The sequence below is a fragment of the Cervus canadensis genome, chromosome 8 (assembly GCF_019320065.1).
Source record: "Cervus canadensis isolate Bull #8, Minnesota chromosome 8, ASM1932006v1, whole genome shotgun sequence".
Taxonomy (NCBI): Eukaryota; Metazoa; Chordata; class Mammalia; order Artiodactyla; family Cervidae; genus Cervus; species Cervus canadensis.
In genome coordinates, this window is record NC_057393.1 from 38,764,299 (window position 1) to 38,785,848 (window position 21,550).

The window sequence follows — 21,550 nt, forward strand, 5'->3', positions numbered from 1 at the left end:
CATATAATGAGTCTTTAAAAGATTTTTTGGTTGAGCTGAAGAAACAAATCCTCATTTTCACAATTCAGACTAAATCCCAAACTATGTCAGGGACACAGAATGATGGTTTGACGGCAAGAGCCTAGACATTATCATCCTGCACCTCTGAACTGAGTAATTAAAAAACAAAGCAAAACAAAAACAGCCAACCATTCCAGAAAGATGTGATTAATTTCTGCTTCCGTAGAAGCAGCAGAAGAGAAAAACGTTTCCTCAACAGTAGAGAATGGTTATTCAGCCAAGCAAGAGTGATTTTTCTATATATAAATATTTTTGTTTTAATCAGAACAGAATTAAATGACCCTACAGGTCTGTCAGCCAACATGTAAAATTCTTAAGTTTAAAACAAATCTGAGTGGGTATCCCATAATCAGACAAAAAGCAATCTACCTACAAACAACACAATGACTCAAGCCACATCAAACTGAGATATAAATGTAAAAGGTATTTTTTTCTAAGTTCAATAGCTATACTTAAACTATTTGTGTTTACAGTCCTAACAAAGCACACTTACTCATAATAAAGTCACGTTGTTTTTTAAATTCTCAAGTATATTAAATTATCATTGATGTCATATACTAAATCTGGTACCTATAGTTCATGTATTTAATATTTCAGTTAACATACTTCAGTTTCATCTTTCATGGCGTGATCTTCATTCTTTGGTTCCTCCTGAGTATCACATTTACCAATCAAATCCTTGAAAATAGCCAAACGACATTCAGCATTTTCTTCTAAAATTTCTCGTTCCTGAAGGAGAGTTTCCCTTCATAACAGAAGTTAATCCCATTAAGAAACAGAAAAACCACTACTTTACATTTTTATTTTAAATTTCTAAGATTAAGCACATTATAAATTAAAGTGAAAGTGTGAAAATGTTAGTTGCTGAGTCGTGTCAGACTCTCTGCGACCCCACTGACTAGCCCACCAAGCTCATTTGTCCATGGGATTTTCCAGGCAAAAATACTGAAGTGTCTTGCCATTTCCTTCTCCAGGGGATCTTTCCGACCCAGGAATCAAGCCCAGCTCTCTTGCACTGAAGGCAGATTCTTTACCATCAGACAGTAAATAAAAAGACTTATAAATTAAAAGTCAATTTAAATAATCACTCATATATAATTCACAATCACCATGGGATTAGTAATAGCTATTTTCAAGCTTGCATAAAGGTTAGAGTTTAGAAGTCATCTAATATAAAAAAGCAAAAAAATATTTTTTTCACAAGTAAATAAAATTTTCAATTTTTACCTGGACACGAACAAAACAACTTACTTAAAGTCAGCTTCTCGTTGGGCCAAATACTGAGTAAACTCCTGTGTAACTTCTTCACGAATTTTAAATTCCAATGTTAACTTTTCTTTTCTTTCATTTATTAGTTTTTTTTTCAAATCTTCTATTAAATCCAAAAGTTTCTAAAATATAAATATTAAAATTCTAATTAAAAAGCAAATAAATTCCAAGAGAAAGATATTCCACGTGTTTAAAAATAAAACTTTTTCATTTCTTTACTAAATTACTATGTTTCCTTTTAATACAGATAGTATTTTCACTGGAAACTATGTATATGCAGAGATTCATTAATGTGAAAAATCAAGTTCATCTCACCACATTTTAGAAACAGACATAGTTCAAATGCGTATCTGGTTACACAGAGAATGAAGAGAAAAGAAAATTTGAGCATCTATTATCTACTAGGAACTACCTTGGGGAGTTCATATTTTATTTCATTTAATCCACACAATCTTTTTTACACTTAGTAGGAACACTCAAATTTCCTAGGTAGGGAAAGTAAGGACCAAGCTGTGGTAAATGCGTAAGTTTGAGTTTAAAGTTAGTCCGTCAAAATATAAAGTTGACATGTTACACAGAGCAGTTACTGCGAATCCCCAGTTTTCAAAATGGCAAAGGGAGATATTACATATTTTATTGGGTTTCTATAACTATCCAAATGTAAGCAACAACTCTTTGAAAGCACACATAATTAATCATGTAATATGGACAATAAACAATAAAACAATTAAAATTTGACATTATAGCCAGTATAGGTATGTAAATTGTAGCAGTCAAGAAAAGAGCCTGATAGCATTTTTTAAGGTTTCTAATTAAAGTTTCTCAATAATAAACTAATAAACTCTCAAAGCTACAGATCTTTCACTTTATCAATTTTATACTTGAAAATATTTTACAGATATCTTGACTTTGAAATTCTAAGAACTTCTACTGAGGAAATAATTTTATATTTTGGCTATAAAATAGTCACTGTGTTTTTTGCAATGAGTTGTTGTATGTAAACAAAAAAGTAAAATGCAACTCAACAGTCAAACTTAAGAAATGGGTTCAACTATGGTACCATCATACAGTAAAACTACTGTAATGGATTATGATGACATATTTACTATTCATAATTTCCACAATTTATTTTTAAATGAAGAAAATCAGTTAAAAATATTGTAACAAACAGTAAAAATCTATTAACATGACCAGTAGATTAGACACATTTATATTTCCCTTTTTCTTTTTTCCTAGATTCTATCATGACTATATAATACTTTTATAATTTTAAATAACCACAGACTTTTCCCACTGTTTAAAACAATAAATATTTAATAGTAACTAGTAGTAACTATTGAAGAAGAGGGGCTTCTCTAATGGCCCAGATGGTAAAGAATCCATCTGTAATGTAGGAGACCCAAGTTCAATTCCTGGGTGGGAAAGATCCTCTGCAGAAGGGAATGGCAAGCCACTCCAGAATTTTTGCCTGGGAAATCCCATGGACAGAGGAGCCTGGCAGGAACAGTCCATGGGGTCACAAAGAGTCAGACAGGACTTACTAACACTTTCACTTTTCACAATGAAGAAGAAATGTGGGAGACTCAAGAGAAATCTGTATGAATGTGGGAATATCTTGGGAAATTGGTTTCTTTCAGTAATTCTCAACAACAACTAGTTTTCTATCACCGTTAGTATCTGATAAAGTATTGAGTGAAAAAAATTCTGGTTATTCAAGTTAAATGAATTTTAAGCATAAACATGTTACTATCAATATATTTTATAATGATTTTTAATACATTTCATAATGATCTTTAATACTGACGACCCTCTAATTAATAAAATGCTAACAATGTAAAGCATGAGAAGCCTAATCATTTTCATTTTGAGAAGTATTACAAAAAACTTGGATGAAAATTTTAATTTTGAAGTACCTAGTCAATATTATCAGAGAAGGCAATGGCACCCCACTCCAGTACTCTTGCCTGGAAAATCCCATGGATGGAGGAGCCTGGTGGGCTGCAGTCCATGGGGTCGTACAGAGTTGGACACGACTGAAGTGACTTAGCAGCAGTCAATACTAAAAGATACGCACTTACACTATATAATCCTACATAAATGGCATTAATTTTTCCTATATAAATTCATAAACTACTAACATAATAAGTTTAATGAACATCATATTGATATATAAACTTCAGTTTTGAGATAAAAAAATTAAATTACGACTATCAACGACTTAGCCTAGTTTTCCACTGAGTGAAGTACTACATTACAGAGATCCAGGGTAAACCAGGTTCAATCACACAGTGACCAGATATACTAGGACTAATGGCATCTGAAGCTTTCATCTTCATTTCTAAGCAACAAAGGCACAAGAATGGCTTTCAGGGACACTGGAATAAACTATTAAGATGAGAGTATTTAACTCAATACATCATTGATCTACTTAAATTTCTACAGTCCAAAAGAGTACTATGATGTCAGATGCGTCAATACCACTGAAGCCACTTAATGAGGGGAACCAGTAATGTGGACAGGATCTATATTTCAGAACTGTGTGCATGTGTGCTCACTCAGTCGTGTCTGCCTCTTTACAACCCCATGGACTGTAGCTCGCCAGGTTCCTCTGTCCATGGGATTCTCCAGGCAAGAATATTAGAGCAAGTTGCCATTTCTTTCCCCAGGAGATCTTTCTGACCCAGGGATCAAACCTGCATCTCCTACCCTGGCAGGTGAATTCTTTACCACTGAGCCACCTGGGAAGCCATATTTCAGGATTAATGAAACTTAAATATATGTATGAATTTTATTTGGACAGAAATTATAAGAAACACCATTAAATCTTATTTGTTTTCATAAATGTAAGACGATCAAGCGATTTTTGTTTTGAATAAATAGAATAATCGGTACTAGGCACACATTTTGCACTCTTGTACTTAAGACTGCAAGGTAAAATTTTGGAGGAGTATGCTAAAATCACAGGGTGAAAGGATACTGGGGAACAATGAAAAGAGATCCGAAACACAACACCGAGTTAACCAAAACTCTGCTTCACCAAAAATGGAGAAATCAGACATTGTCTGCCTCCTAATGTAACTCAATGGGAAATTCACAACTTCACATATGTAACAGGCTTGCCTAAAGTGTTAAACCTTCTTAAAGTGTTAAATCATCTTATTTAAGATGATCCGGACTGGCGGTTTTCTACAGGACAACTAATCACAAAGTTTCAAAAATATCTATGATAGATTAGAGATTAACTAAAGAAACATGATAATCAGAAGCAATGTATTGAGTTGTATCAAAAACAAAGTGGTTATGAAAGGAAATACTGGGACCACTAGAGAAATCTTGATATGGACAATACAACACTATGTTACTGTATTAATGTGAAAGTGCTTAGGTATGAAAATGGCCTTTTGATTGTGAGGAACACGTCCATGTTCTTGAGAAACATGATGAAGTAGTTAGTCGTAAGGTATCATTATGTATGCATCTTGTTTTCAAATGGTACAGGCAGAAAAGATGTGTATTCACACTCACAAAAAGAGAATATAAAAATGGCAAAATGTTAACAACTGGCAAATCCAGATGAAGTGCAAATGACTATTCATTATATTATTCTTTCTATGGGTGTGAAAATTTTCAAAACATGCAAATGAGAGATAAACTTAGTGTATTGTTGGAAAAAAATGGGAGAAAGAGCCTTAAGAATTACTAACCATAACTTCAGAATAATAAATAAGCCAATTTTAGAAGTATGAGTTAATACATACTCTCTTCCCCTCACGGCTACTGAAAGCCTTATCATCCTCTAATGTATTATCTAGATCTTCATCAGTAAATTCAGTTTCCACATTCTGCTTTTCTTCAGCTTTTTCTAGATCCTCAACCAAATCTTCATCTTCCACCACATCTTCTAGACTGCTTTCCCATGAAATCGTGGATCTTTTTTCATTTAGTATTTTATTATCTGAATCATTAATTTCTAATGATTCATCTTGAGAAGATTTGACAGGCCCAAATGATCTCTCTTGAGAGCAATTTAAAATATCTGGAACACAAACCTGGTAAAATATACAATGTAACTTTTAAAACAAAGGCAAAAACTGTCGACAAAGAAAAAACAATTATAAATTTAAGTCAAATGACAACTTGAGAATTAAAAAGAAAAATCTATACAAATAGACAAGAAGGAATTAGCACACTCAAATACATATTTGATAAGAAAAAAGCTAATTACACATGTATACTACAGATAAATCTACTTTCCTGGGTTAAGTTCTTTTCCTAGTACTATTCCCCAGCAGGGGGTTTCCTGATTAGCCACTAAATAAGCCAGATGGACAGCAGAGCATATAATTCGCTGCATACTTGCAATTTGTAACGGGTAAGTTATTTATTACTGAGCTCATTTTACTCTTAAGCAGGGGTAACTTTCAATTTTTTTCCTATGCCTACTACTCAAATATTACATTGTTAATTTTCAATTATTTTCTAGGTTTACAGCTGTTAAGTGCAAAATGTATTATCTACTCTAAGAAAAAAAATCATTACTATTCTAATACGAAGCTTAACAAATTCTGAAATTTAGCTATATTTACTTTTTGTGCAATGGCTGAGAACTTCAACACATTGAGTGTCTCATCATAGGCAAAAGAACATTGGCTGATGTTGACAATCATACATATCTTCCCTTTACCATTAAAAAAACTTTGAAAATAGTGGGTCAATTTACTTTCCCGGAAAGGCACATGCTGTTGAAACCTATGAAAAAAATTTTCAAAAAATTAAAAGTTAAAACAAATCTCGTAAAGTCAGGATACTGATAAATTTTACAAAGAAATAACATAACAACCATTGACTTAAATTCTAGATTAGTGATTAGTTTCATTTGTACTAGTCATTTTCTGTTTATTCATGTTGTTTTCTCTAAACACTGCTACTATTATTATTAATACTGATAGTAATAACCAACTAGGGCAAAATGTAAAGGAAGTCACAATGAAGTGGGTTGTGTTCTCTCAGTTCAGTCGCTCATTCGTGTCCAACTCTTTGCGACCCCATGAATCGCAGCACGCCAGGCCTCCTTGTCCATCAACAGCTCCCGGAATTTACTCAAACTCATGTCCATCGAGTTGGTGATGCCATCCAGCCATCTCATCCTCTGTCTTCCCCTTCTCCTCCTGCCCCCAATCCCTCCCAACATCAGGGTCTTTTCCAATGAGTCAGTTCTTCACATCAGGTGGCCAAAGTATTGGAGTTTCAGCTTCAGCATCAGTCCCTCCAATGAACACCCAGGACTGATCTCCTTCACGATGAACTGGTTGGATCTCCTCGCAGTCCAAGGGACTCTCAAGAGGCTTCTCCAACACCACAGTTCAAAAGCATCAATTTTTCAGCGCTCAGCTTTCTTCACAGTCCAACTCTCACATCCATACATGACCACTGGAAAATCCACAGCCTTGACTAGACGGACCTTTGTTGGCAAAGTAATGTCTCTGCTTTTTAATATGCTATCTAGGTTGGTCATAACTTTCCTTCCAAGGAGTAAGCGTGTTCTCTAGTGTATAGCAATTATGCAATATATACACCATAACTAGAAAATGATAAAGGCTGGATTTATTATTTACTTAGCCTAAAATGCTAGTTAATACAGAAATCTATCACATCTAGAAAACCACAATGCATTAATAAGAATAATACGGTTTCAAAGTCTGTCAATAAACCAGCATTAGAAGCTTATTATCTAAGTTGTCAGTTGATACATATTTGCTATAGAAAATACTGTGTTTACCTGAGTCACTGGCATTCACTGATAATGCTTTTCATTTCTATCATGTTTTAAATCCAAGATCTCTAAGAAATTTTAATTATAATCCATTCCTAGTCATTACGTAAGAAGCAAGTTAAAAACAAAAAGAACTTTCTTAAACTAGCAAAGCTGAAAGTTTAATATTATTAACATAATCCTTGATATGCTGATAACATATTCAGCAACTCTTACTTTGACTTTTCGCTGTTCTTCAAAACACTGATACACTTTCCCAGAGTCAGTAAAGAAGTGTTGATGTTCCCAGTCTCTCTTAACCTTTCACCTTCATTCTGGGTCCTCATGCTTCGTTCTGAGCCAGCAAGATCACATAAAGACAATCTAAATTAACCAGAGGAAAAAAACTTTAAAAAATTCTTCAAAACAAAAAAGTTCAAAATAATAATTACAATTTAAAAAATGCTCAACTTACTCACTGACTCGTATTACATGTGGTATTTCCGAATCTTCAATCTGTAATATTCTAATGGTAAATATGCTGTGACTAAAAGAAATAAACAAAGATTAAATATTATCACTCATTCTTTATTTCTGCATCCTAAATAGGAGAGGCAAGCATCTAAATCAGTATCTATTTTTCATCCTAATACCAGCCATCATTATAGTACTACGTTCTCCAACGACCTATCAGGTATCGCAATTCAGTGTTTCACTGTCACCTACGTAACACTCGACTACTAAAACCACTTAGCCCCAAATCCTTCAAATTTTCAACATTCCAACTTCTATTAATGAAGTCACTCATAATAAACTCTCAATTTGCTTGCAAAGATGTTATTACTTATTAAAATGGTGTAATGTATAGCTAATCACTTGAATCAAGCAAAGTATACATTTGGCTTAGATGCCTAAATATTGGCTTATCTGGATTACATGTTGTCCTTAAGCCATACATGGGAAACGGGTCTTTCCCCTTTAAGAGAAAATCTGTTTTAAGTATCTCACTGTTTAAACTTACTCCCTTTTGTCTCTCATTCTCCAATCCCTTCCATTAAAAACATCCTTCCTTAGCCCTTTGAAATACTGGCCTAACTCGTATAGAGTGTCTATGTTCATGGAGTAAGTAAAAAAAAAACAGAGAAATGTCCTATATTACAGGCAATTAAAACATTGAGCTTAGATATTCACATATAGAAAGAACAAAAATACTTCACATTGAGTGCAAATTAGTAAACTGTATGTTAGAACAAGAAATTAGTCCTGATAATCTTATGTGTTTAGTGCTCTTCAGTTTACAGAATGTTTTTATGTCTACAAATTAATTTAACATATCAGAAAACCTACTGTCTGATTTAATCTTAAATTAGTTGTATTTAAATGAGCACAGGTACTAGGGCTTCCCTAGAAGCTCAGTTGGTAAAGAATCCGCCTGCAATGCAGGAGACCCAGGCTCAATCCATGGGTCAGGGAGATCCCCTAGAGAAAGAAATGACAATCCACTCCAGTATTCTTGCCTGTAGAATTCTATGGACAAAGGAGCCTGGCGGGCTACAGTCCATGGGATCGCAGAGTCTGACAGGACTATGTGACTTTCACTTTCAAATGAGCACAGAACACCTGGGTGCCTCAGGTCAGGTTTAGACCACAAGATTTACTCCTTACCTTCTGCTAGAAGCATTGTTCAGTTTTGTGAAAGCAACACTCTGGTGCTTTGTTCCTAGCTTTAAAAGTCTATACGCTTCTTTGGCATCAGATACTTGAATCCACTGTAGATCTTTAAAAAATAAAGAGGGCACATATCAATTTACAAATGCATAGTGTAATCTCTTTGAAGATTTGTAATCTCTTTCCTAGACATATAATGAAATCTTTCTTTTAATAACACATCCTAGGTATAGCCAACTCAGCTATCTCATATTCCACTAGAAAATAAGTACACAAGATGAGGATATTATAATGATTTTGTAGCATAAACACAAAAAGTAGATGTTCTTCAACAGGATTTGCCAAAGGGAAAATTAAAAATAGGTTAAGATTCCTCAGAATTAGACATCCGGAAAAAAAAAAAAAAGAAAAAGAAAAAGTACATTACAGAGTAAACCTAGAAAATTAACTAGCTATGAGATTTTAGATAGATTGCAATTCATTTGTGAGTCATGAAATCAAATTTATTGAGCCATAACTAGCATTTTGTAAAAATGAAGTAGAATGTACAAAACACCAAAGTGTAAAAAAAAAAAAAAACACCAAAGTGTATTGTGACGGTAAATATAATTAATGTTAATTTTCAATTGTAAATATGCATACACACACACACACATATACATGTGCAGGTGGAGAATTATGATGTCATTATTAAGTATTTCCTACTGTAGGGTAGTGATTTTTAAAAGGTTGCAAAAATACCATTGTGGTACACCAAATAATTCCAAGGTCTGAATACTGTTACAAAGCAGCAGAACAATGTGAATATACACACACAGCTTTTCCTATCCCCCAATATTCAATCAATAATACTCAAGAAACAAAACACTAAACCCTTTTACCTTCAGGTTTAGTGAACATTTTCAAAGCACAAAGTACTGTTACTATCTTGATATTAATAAATAGTATAAAAACTTTCAATTTCCAGTCTGCTTTCCTATAACAAAGCCTAGAAAGAAACTTCAAAGCAAAAAAGTAAAAAATACTCATCAGTATACCTTTTATGAAAGAATAGCCCTTTACATCTTGGGAAAGGCGCAGTGTCTTTCTCTTTTGGAACTTAGATGATACAGGAACAAACAAATCATAAATACATTCGTTGTAAATCTCAAAGAAAGATACCCACACAGAAAATTTTCTATTAATATCCATATTCAAGTTCGAGCGTTCACAATCTTTCATGGATTCTTCAAACTCTGGGATACTCAAAGAGTTTGTTAGACTTCCTACAGAAAATTTAAAAAAAGATAATCACAAAATTAAATAAGATAATAGGCTATTACCTTATTATCTTCCAAGACTCCCCAGCTTGAGAAACTAAGTATCCGAATCTTCTGAGTAGCAGTGTTAAAAATTTTTTGGACCAAAGCAGATAAAAATATTTGTGTTAACCAAAATTTGGCTTTTTTGTTTTGCAAATATGTTAATAAACCAAAATGAAATTAAATGTAAAGGACAAAGAAAAAAATAGTGCCACTCTTGAATTCAACATAAAAGTTAACAATCAGTAGAAGTTAACAATCAGTAACAGTTATTAAATCCAAATAAAACCTTACAGTGATTGGCATTTCATATAGTTATGTACCATTTTCGAAGTATTATTGACTGTGTCATTAAAGAAATTAAATCACCAGAAGTGATTCAAAAATTAAAAGCCCTTTAAATAATTAACTTCTTAAAAATATATGAGAAAGGAAACCTTACCATAAAGAGCACCATAACTGTCATTATGCATAACAACCTAAAAAAGATTTAAGTTAAAAAATATTTTTAGTTAATATTAAATAACCAGTAAATTCATTCCCTATCCAAATAAGTCACCAGCCTTTCATCTACTCAACTCAACAAACTAATAGGAAATTTGGGGAAACTACAGAAAATATTCAAAGGAATACCATCATATATAATCCCTGCCACTCAGAGGCAATTACTATTAATATCTCAATATATTCCTGTCTATTCTTTTCCCTACACTGATTGCATTGTAAGCTTTCTCTCTATAAAATTAAAAATTATTAACAAACATTTGGTGCCTGCATAACTGACTAGATGTGATGTGAAATTACTTAATTAAATAATACTAAGATAAACAGCATATTTTTTCTTTCTGTAATTTAATTGTTCCCTTAGACTATATACCTTAATCTGAATTGGTAGATGAAAAGATATGAACTTTTTTTCAAGTTCTCACTCATAATATAGTATTGCTAAATTGCTTTGGAGAAATACATTTTACAATCAATATATGGAAGTGAAAGTGTGTATCTCATGTCATATATCTGAAACATATAATATTGTACAGCAAACTCAATAAAAAGAGATTTTAAAAAAAGAAAGTATGATCTCATGTTTTTACTATCTTAATAATTTCATAGGCAAAATAATATTTTAACTAGATAAACTGTTAGAGAAAATTTTTTTCAATATTAATGACTTGAATTTCCTCTATGAATTACCTATACAAATATCCACCAATCTCCACAAATCTTGTTAAAATACTATTTTACTTTCAGAGAGCATAATCATGGACTTTGAACTTTACTCTCCACCGAGCAACACTACTTTGAAACCCTGATTTCTAAATTATTAAAAACAAATCCTCATCAGTGTTTTCAATATATCCAAAAGGACTGTTAATAGTTTTTAACAATCTTAGAATATAACATGTAAAAACATAACACAAAATCCAGAAGGACTAAATAGACAAGTATAACTTTATTAAAACATGTTTTAATAAAAAATTATTAAAAAGAAGAAAAAGGAAAAAACAGATGAGACACATGAGTTAATGTAGTAACAGATTTATAATATGTTAAATGAAACAGCAAGTTATAGAATGTCTGTATAATAAAATCTTATTTTTGTTAAATAAAAGACCATTATCCCACATACAAAGAAAAAGGAATAAAGATATATGCGACTATTTATATATGACTATATTTGCATGTGTATATGAACTTCCCAGTGGCTCAGTGGTAAAGAACCCACCCGCCTGCCAAGGTGGAGACACAGGTTCAATCCTTGGGTCCAGAAGATTCCATGGAGAAGGAAATGGCAACCCACTCCAGTATTCTTGTCTGAGAAATCCCATGGACAGAGGAGCCTGGTGGGCTACAATCCATGGGGTCACAAACAATCAGACATGACTCAGCGACTAAACAACATATAGACATACACAGAAACCTCAGTACATAGATTTTATTTTTTTTTGGTATACTGAGAAAAAGATCAAAAAGGACATGCTCATATCTGTTAATATCAGTTTTTCTCTTTAGAAATGAAATTATAGGAAATTTTTTTTTATTTTTCATATCCTCTTGTTTAGATTTTGTATATACACATTACTCCTACAAATAGAAAAAGGAATTTTTAAAAATTCTATAGAAAGTTGCTGTTTCTACAACAACCTAAAATGATTAAAGAACATTTACATTTGTTTTGTTTAAACATTTCAGCTGTTTGTACAATACAAAATGAAGAAATTTCTTCAAAAAAGCTTTTAATCATAAAGAAAAGACAACAACCACAACAAGATATTTCAATATAGGCTGAAACAAACTGAAGAGCTAATAAAAGGTCACAATTATGTGTATTTTACCGGCTAAAATACTCCCATACCTCTTTAATTTGCCGAAGTAATGCACTTTTGCTAGCAGCTTCTTCTTTCTCTTGGTCGGGTGATAACCGTAAGTATTCTCTGGACCTATGTGGTTTAAGGTTCATCTTTGCATACAGTCTTTCCTGAAGACTATCAAATAACACATTCAAAGTTCGAGGAAGAATGCCAGTATTTTCTTCTGTGCCTATGACAAGAATTTGTGTTTTACAGTCTCTCAAAGTACTAAGAAAGAGTAAAGAAACATTGTTGAACTACCAAGACTCCTTTTATACCACCAATAGGCAAGAGTAAAAAGCTAAGACAAAAAGTGAGAAAACCTGCAGATTACTCAGTGTTCCATCACTTTAGTTTTCATTGTATAACTGACATTTACCAACTATTAGCCTGGCGTAAAACCTGAAATTTTACATTCAAATCAGGTTTTAAGACTGACTATCATTCATTATCATAAAGTATAAAAGTAAAATAAAATATAGTGTTTCCCTGGTTTTCTATGCTTAATTCTTTATGTTACATCAGTCCTTTTTCCAAGTTTTCATCACCATGTAATTCTCTATCATATGGGTAAAGTAGTTTCACAAATTAAGTCAATCTGATTCAAAAGCCATGGGCAATACACATTCAATATGCTATTACTATTAAAAACAGAGCAAATTTGCAAGGCAATGGAAACATAACTATAAGTATTATGAAAATGAGCAAATATTAGGGCTTCCTTTTTTCTTTCTAGCAAAAATAAAACCATTTACCTTGAAACGTGTAAGTTTTTCCGGAATTGGTTAGCCCATAAGTAAAAATCAGTCGACTCTGTCCTTTCAAGAGGTCTTTAACTGGCTGCAGAATGCAACCCTGGAAGAATTCCTTCTGTGTAGTTTCTGGGCCAAAAACCTAAACAACCATTTTTTAAAACAAGTCTTTTTAGAAAATTCAAGTTAATAGTCACGAGTTCTACCCTTTAATATTTTTAATATTTCAAAGATCTGTCTTACAAGACTCATTCTTAAAATAGCTGACATATTCCCAATCCCCACAGATACAATTGCTAGTTTAACTACAGCCAAAAGTTTTCACGACAGAAATCTGATCCAGCCAATAACCTTTCATCTAAATTTTTAAAAGAACATTTCCACCAACCACGAAGAGATTGTACAATTTTTACAATGATTTATTCACTTCCAATTACATATTTACACACCTAAAATTTGAGCCCTACCATTGAGAAAAAAATACCAGAACCTAAGATCTAAGTTTCATAAGCACAAGGTGTACAGAGTTCATTATATAAAATTAGATAGCAATTTAGCTTAAGAAAAGAAAAACCTTCAGTTTCATATGGGTACTTACCTTGGAAAAACTGAATTTCTGTGCCATCTGCCCTGAGCTTTTCTCACTTAAACGACCAAGGGTACACTGAGGCTCCTTCAGCACAACAGTCTGTGAATCCAGAATATACACACAGCCCTAGAACACAAATAATTAAAAACCCACAACAAGTAAATTAAAATGATGATATTGTGCCCACTTAATGGAAATAAATTATCAAATTAAATTCAGCACAAACCTCAGACTCACGTTCTTTTTCTGGCTGTGTGAATGGTCTTACTCGAAGACAAACTTGGAGATAATCTTTAGATTCAGAACTGTTTGCCTTAAAAAGGAGAAAATATTTTAAAGATATAAAATGTAGATTTTCAGGTATCACCTTTCTTTAAAGTGGCTGATTGTCATAGAATAATCTGAGATTATACAAAACCTCTAAGCAAACAGTGACTCTTCTGTTCTCATCCATTTTATATTTGTTTAAAGAAAAACAAATCTGTTTTAAAAAAACAAAAATGCCAGAAAAGATTCAATTTCTCCTGCCTTCTATATTTATATTTAAAGTTTACAATATGCTTCTTTGGCATAAAATCGTAACTTTTATAACCAATACAAATAACAGGGCTGAAAGTCACTAAAACACAGAAGAATAGAGTAAATCACAAGTAACCAGAATACTCAATTAACCCAAATGCTCAATACCATCATGCACTTTTATTTACTTATTTATTTTGGTGTATTATATTCTCCTTACTGCTTCTTTGAGAAAGGAATTAGCTTAATTCATTTTTTAAAAAATAATTTTAAAGAAATGCTTTATATTAAAAAGTAAAAAGAAAACAATTACATGAAAAACACAATTCACCAAACAAGACACAAGAAGAAAATTTGAATAACTCTATACCTATTAAAGAAATTCAACTTATATTCAAACAAAATAATCCTATATAGAAACTCCAAACCCTCCAAAAAGCAATACCATTTGCAATAACCTGGCAGTTCACTGGTAAATTCTCTCAAACATTTAAGGTTATAATCACACAAATTAAAGACAAACTCTAACAAAATGGAGAGAGAACACCTTTCAATTAATTTTGAGTTTGACATAACCTGAATACCACAACCTGACAAAGATATCCTCAGAAAAAAATTACAGAACAATATCCCTAATAATTATAAGATAAAGGCAAAATGTTCTCCAAAGTGTTATACTATCTTCTATTCCCACAAACAGTGGATAAACATGTCAGTTGCTCTGTAAACTCACCAGTGGATGGTGTGGCCAGTCTAGTTCATTATCGCCCTTCTACTGGGTGTGAGGGTGGTATCTGATTGTGGTTTTAATTTATGCATTTCCCTTATAGTGAAGAAGAACTAAAAGAGCCTCTTAATGAAAGTGAAAGAGGAGAGTGAAAAAGTGGGCTTAAAGCTCAACATTCAGAAAACTAAGATCATGGCATCCCGTCCAATCACTTCATGGCAAATAGATAGGGAAACAATGGAAACAGTGAGAGACTTTATTTTTGGGGGGCTCCAAAATCACTGCAGATGTTGATTGCAGCCATGAAGTTAAAAGACGCTTACTCCTTGGAAGGAAAGTTATGACCAACCTAGATAGCATATTCAAAAGCAGAGACATTACTTTGCCAACAAAGGTCCGTCTAGTCAAGGCTATGGTTTTTCCAGTAGTCATGTATGGATGTGAGAGCTGGAATATAAAGAGAGCTGAGCACCGAAGAATTGATGCTTTTGAACTGGGTGTTGGAGAAGCCTCTTGAGAGTCCCTTGGACTGCAAAGAGATCCAACCAGTCCGTCCTAAAGGAGATCAGTCCTGGGTGTTCATTTGGAAAGACTGATGTTGAAGCTGAAACTCCAATATTTTGACCACCTGATGCAAAGAGCTGACTCATTTGAAAAGACCCTGATGTTGGGAAAGACTGAAGGTAGGAGAAGGGGACGACAGAGGATGAGATGGTTAAATGGCATCACCGACTCAATGGACAGAAGTTTGGGTAAACTCCGGGAGTTGGTGATGGACAGGGAGGCCTGGCGTGCTGCAGTTCATGGGGTCGCAAAGAGTAGGACACGACTAAGCGACTGAACTGACTATGACTAATGATGTTGAGCACCTTTTCATGTCCATATTAACCCTATGTATAGCTTCTTTTGTGAAGTATCTGTACAAATCTTTTGTCCATTTTTATTAGATTGTTTTCTTATTATTGACATGTAATTGTTTTAAAATATTCTGAAAAAAGTTTCCTATCAGGAAAAAAAGAGGCAAAAATTCCGTAACAAAATATTAGCTAATATATAAAATAGGAAAGTATATCCTAACAAAAAATAGCTTATCCTGGTGCAAGGTTAAGTTGGCATTCAAAAATCAATTAGTACATTAAAAGAATAAATGAGGGGGTGGGGCCTGGGCCATCAGCTCCAAAGGCCGAGATTTCACATCGGAAACAAAACAGCGGGTGCTCGGGAAGGAACCTGGGCTGCTAGAGGCCGGTGGTGGCGGCGGCGAGGAAAGGATAGTAAGCGCCTTAAGTGACCAGAAGCATCATCGGATGCACTAGCACCCCTCGTACCTGCCACAGTGTGTGGTTGTGTAGAAGAATCCCAACAAGTGTTTGTTGATTAAAGGGTATTAATGTTTGACTAAAAAAAAAAAAAAAAAGAATGAGAAACTTTCATCACTACTAGATGCAAAAAAAGTGCATATGAATGACTTGAATTTGATATACGTATTCAACATCCATTCGTAATAAGAATTACAAGCAGACTGGAATAGAAGGGAACTTCCTTAACCTGATAAAGAGCACCTATAAGAACCTATACTCAACATCATATTTGATGACAAAAGACTGAATCAAAGAAGAGTTGCAAGATAAGTAACAACAAAGGGATTTCTGCTTTCACCACCTTTATTCAACACTATATTAGAGGTTCTAGATGTTTTAGCCAAAGTCATCAGGTGAAAGGAGGGGGAGAGGAGGAAAGAAGTGAAGGAAAGGGAAGAGGAAGAAGAGAAGAAAAAGGAAGAGGAAAAGGATGGGAAGGTAGAAATAAAATTGTCTTTATTCACAGACATCATGAACATCTCCATTTTTAGATGTTACAAATCTGACAACACCTTCAAAAAAGTTACCAGAACTATTAAATGAGTTTAGCAATGTAGTATGATAGAAGACCAATATGCAAAAAGTCATGTTTCTGTATATGCTTAGAAGAAACAGAATTTGATTTAAAAAAAAAAAACCATTTGCAATAACCTCAAAAAATTATGAACCAATTAAAGAAAAATCTTAACAAAAGATTGGGAACACCATACACTGAAAATTAAAAAACATTGCTCAGAGAAATTAGAAGGGACCAAAATAAATGGAGATATGCCTCATTCATTATTTGGTAGACTCAGTATTGTTAAGATATCCATTCTTCCAAAACTGATCTACAGATTCAATGCAATTGCAACAAAAAATCGCAGGAAGGTTTTTGGGGGATTAACTGACAAATTCATTTAAAAACTCACAGATAAATGCAAAGTTCCTAGAACAGTCAAAACAATTCTGATAAAGAAGAAATTTGATGGGCTAACACTACCACATGAGTTCAACACATTTTAAAGCTACAGTGATCAAAACAGTGGACAGCCAGAGAGATAAAGGAAACAGAATATATAGAGTATTCAAAAACAAACCTTCACATACAAGAATATTTGATTTATGACAAAGCTGTAAAGGAAATGCAGTACAGAAATGATAGCTCTTTCAACAAACTGTGCTAGAACAACTGGACATCTATATACAATTTAAAAAATAGCAATTTGAATACCTACCTCACATTGTATAGAAAAATTAATTTCAAATGGGTCACAGATCACAGACTTAAATATAAAACTAAAAACTTCTAAAAAAAACCATAGAAGAAAACCTTTGTGGCCTTGAATTAAGCAAAGATTTCTTAGATATGCCACAAACAGCACAATACCTAATAGAATAAACCGGTAAAATGGACTTTGTCAAAATTTAAAACTTCTCTTCCAAAACACCTGCAGGATGAAAAAACAAGCCATAGAGGAAATACTTGCAAAGGATATATCTGACAGACAGATGTATCCAGAGAACATAAAGAACACTTAAAATTCAATTAAAAAATTCTTTTAATGGGCAAAAGATTTAAATTGACATTTCTCTGAAGACACACAAAGGGCAAATAAGCACATGAAAACATATTTAACATCTTTGGTCATTAGGTAAATGTAAATAACAATTAGATTATCCATACATACCTATTAGAATGACTAAAAATAAAAAGACTACTAAGGATAGCCAACATGAAATTGAAAGAGAGGAACAAAGATGAAGGACTCACAATACCCAACTTTAAGACATACAATAAAGCTACAGTAATCAAGAGAGTGTAGTGGTGGCAAAAGAACAGAATCAATGGAACAGAAGAGAGCCCTGGACTAGATCAACATGAATATAGTCAATTGATCTTTGACAAAAAGCAAAGGCTACACAAGTGAGCAGACAGTCTGTTCAACAAATGGGGCTGGAGCAACTGGACATCCAGATGCAAAAAAATTAACCTAGAGGTAGACTTTACACCCATCAAAGAAAGTAACTTAAAAAGAATACAAACCTAAATGTAAAACGCAAAACGATTAAAATCCTAGAAAATCTGGATGATCCTGTTTGGCAATGACTTTTTTGATTCAACGCCAAAGGCATGATCTATGAAAGAAATAACACATAAGCTGGGCTTCATTAAAACTAATTTTACGCTTTGTAAAAGACATAATCAAGAGAATGATAAGACAAGCCACAGATTGGGAGAAAATATGTGCAAAAAAGATACCAAATAAAGGACTATTAACCAAGATATATAAAGAATTCTCAAAATATAATAAGAACACAAACTGATTAAAATGGGCCAAAGACCTTATCAGATATCTTATCAAATAAGATATACAGATGACAAATAAGCATATAAAAAGATGCTCCACACTGTAAGTCACCAGGGAAATGCAAATTAAAATGAGCTATCACTACACATCTATTAGAATAGCCAGTATCTGAACAACGACAACCAAATGCTGGTGAGGATGTGGATCAACAGGAACTCTCATTCACTGCTAGTGGGAATGCAAAATGTTTCAGCCATTTTGGAAGATAGTTTAACAGTTTCTTACAAAATTAACCATATTTTTGTTCCATATAATCTAGCAATCATGTTCATTGGTAATTATCCAAAGAAACTGAAAACTTATGTCCACAGAAAACTTGCAAACGAATGCTCATAAAATTTTTTTTCATAGTTCCCCAAAAGGAAGCAACTAAAATGCCTTTCAATAGGTGAATGAATAAACCACAGTACATCCATATAATGGAATATAATTCAGAACCAACTATAATTCATAACTAAATTTATAATTATAAATTATAAACATAAATTAAAATTTTAAACTAAATATATATTTATATAAATAAATATGTATTTATATATATAACACCAAATATATATAAGTATACATTTAGTTTAAATTATAAACTAAACTAAAATTAGAACTAAATATAATTCAGAACAATGGAAACAGTGAGAGACTTTATTTTTTGGGGTTCCAAAATCACTGTGAACAGAGACTGCAGCCATAAAATTAAAAAACGCTTGCTGCTTGGAAGAAAAACCACGACCAACCTTGAAAGCATGTTAAAAAGCAGAGACATCACTTTGCTAACAAAGGTCCGTCTAGTCAAATCTATGGTTTTTCCAGTAGTCATGTATGGATGCAGAGAGTTGGGGACTATAAAGAAAGTTGAGCGCTGAAGAATTGAGGCTTTTGAACTGTGGTGTTGGAGAAGACTCTTGAGAGTCCCTTGGACTGCAAGGAGATCAAACCAGTCCATCCTAAAGGAAATCAGTCCTGAATATTCATTGGAAGGACTGATGTTGAAGCTGAAACTCCAATACTTTGGCCACCTGATGCAAAGAACTGACTCACTGGAAAAGACCCTGATGCTGGGAAAGACTGAAGGCAGGAGGAGAAGGGGATGACAGAGAATGAGATGGTTGGATGGCATCACCAACTCAATGGACATGAGTTTGAGTAAGCTCCGGGAGTTGGTGATGGACAGGGAAGCCTGGTGTGCTGCAGTCCATGGGGTCGCAAATAGTCAGACACAACTGAGCAACTGAACTGAACTGAACATCCATATAACGGAATATAATTCAGAACTAAAAACAACTTAACTATCAAGCCATGGCAAGACATGGAACAATCTTAGATGTCTACTACTAGGTGAAAGATGCCAATCTGAAATGGCTACAGACAGTATAATCCTAACTATTAAAATATAATATTCTGAAAAAGGCAAAATATTGGAGATAGTTAAAAGATCAATGGTTGGTGGGGCTGAGAAACAGATGAACAGGTGAAACAGAGATGAATTTCAAGGTAGTGAAAATACACTGTATGATACCATAATGATGGATACATGTTATAACACATTTGTTCAATAGAATGTACAACACCAGGAGTAAACCATAATGTAACTATATTGTAAGGAATCTAAGTGATTATGTGTCAAAGTACATCCATGAATTGTAACAAATGTACCTCTGTGGTTGGAGATGTTAATAATGAAGGAAGCTATGTGGGGGCAGAGAGAATATGGGAAATCATTGTATCTTCTGTTCATTTTAGCTGTGAATATAAATAAAACTCCTCTAAAAAATGAAGTCTATTTAAAAACAAACAGATTAACCACACCAAGGGTTGGTGAGGATGTGGAAGACCTTAACTCTCACACACTGTTACTGGGAATATAAAACGCTATTATCACTTTGAAAAAGTTTGGTAGTTTCCTAAAAATGATCCAGTCATTCCAATCCTAGGTATTCATCCAAGGGGGGGGGAAAAAAAAGGAAACATATATCCATACAAAGATTTGTATACAAAATTTCATAAAAGCTTTGTTTGTAATAGCCAGACACTATAAACACATGTGTCCATCAGCAAGCAAATGCCACTGTGATATAAAAGCAGACCTAGAAGACCTAGAAAATAAGTAAACCAATCAATACTTGAATTTCATATAATTTTCATGTCATGAAATAGGATTTTTCTTCTTCAACCATCTAGATATGCAAAAACCAGTGACAGCTTGTGAGCAGTACAAAAACAGGCCATCCCTTTCTCTCTTTTATGATTAAATAAGCTAAAGAGCCTGCCACATGAAATGGGTATTAAATAATTGCTATTCTTTTATCTATGTTCCCTATACTCCCTCTTCCCCTTCCATCATTTTTTTTAACCATTTCACAGCTTTTTTTTTTTTAATTGGGTATTTACATGATTGCTGTGCATTTTTGCTTTTCAGAGCTCTCACAAAGGTATTTTAGTCAGTCTCTAGTTACTGTTGTTGTTTTAATGTTTCATGGGGGAAATGAGGGCTTGGAGCATTCTAGTCTGCCTTTTTGCTAGTGTCAGTTCCTAGACCACTTACTTACAAAACACACACACACACACACACACAAAACAAAGTCACTCTGAGTGGTTTTAAATTCACAGCAAAACTGAGGACAGAGAAAGTGCATGAGGAAGTACAAAGTTCTCATGTACTTTCTGTCCCCACAAGCAGCTTCCCCCACTATCACCCCGGAACCAGAGTGGTAACTTTGTTACATGTCATTATCACCCAAAGTACACAGTTTCCATTAACTGGAGTTCAGTCTTTTTTTTATTAGACTGTAGTTGATTTACAGTGTTGTTAGTTTCTACTATACAGCAAAGTCAATCAGTTATACCTATGCATAT

The 21,550-nt window shown here is 33.4% G+C and overlaps 1 protein-coding gene across 11 annotated transcripts in view; it reads right to left on the bottom strand.

Annotated features, from left to right (window-relative positions):
- Window positions 1-21,550, bottom strand: part of KIF20B (kinesin family member 20B) — a 78,568-nt gene that overhangs the window by 50,095 nt on the left and 6,923 nt on the right. For all 11 annotated transcript variants that reach the window (XM_043476042.1, XM_043476039.1, XM_043476050.1 and 8 more), the window contains 13 exons: window positions 13,969-14,055; window positions 13,752-13,868; window positions 13,157-13,295; window positions 12,407-12,591; window positions 10,493-10,529; window positions 9,787-10,014; window positions 8,747-8,858; window positions 7,557-7,628; window positions 7,319-7,465; window positions 5,916-6,078; window positions 5,088-5,378; window positions 1,312-1,451; window positions 667-805 (listed from right to left, as the gene is read on the bottom strand). In XM_043476042.1, coding sequence (XP_043331977.1) covers window positions 667-805; window positions 1,312-1,451; window positions 5,088-5,378; window positions 5,916-6,078; window positions 7,319-7,465; window positions 7,557-7,628; window positions 8,747-8,858; window positions 9,787-10,014; window positions 10,493-10,529; window positions 12,407-12,591; window positions 13,157-13,295; window positions 13,752-13,868; window positions 13,969-14,055 — 1,857 coding nt within the window. The remainder of the gene's footprint in view (window positions 1-666; window positions 806-1,311; window positions 1,452-5,087; window positions 5,379-5,915; window positions 6,079-7,318; window positions 7,466-7,556; window positions 7,629-8,746; window positions 8,859-9,786; window positions 10,015-10,492; window positions 10,530-12,406; window positions 12,592-13,156; window positions 13,296-13,751; window positions 13,869-13,968; window positions 14,056-21,550) is intronic.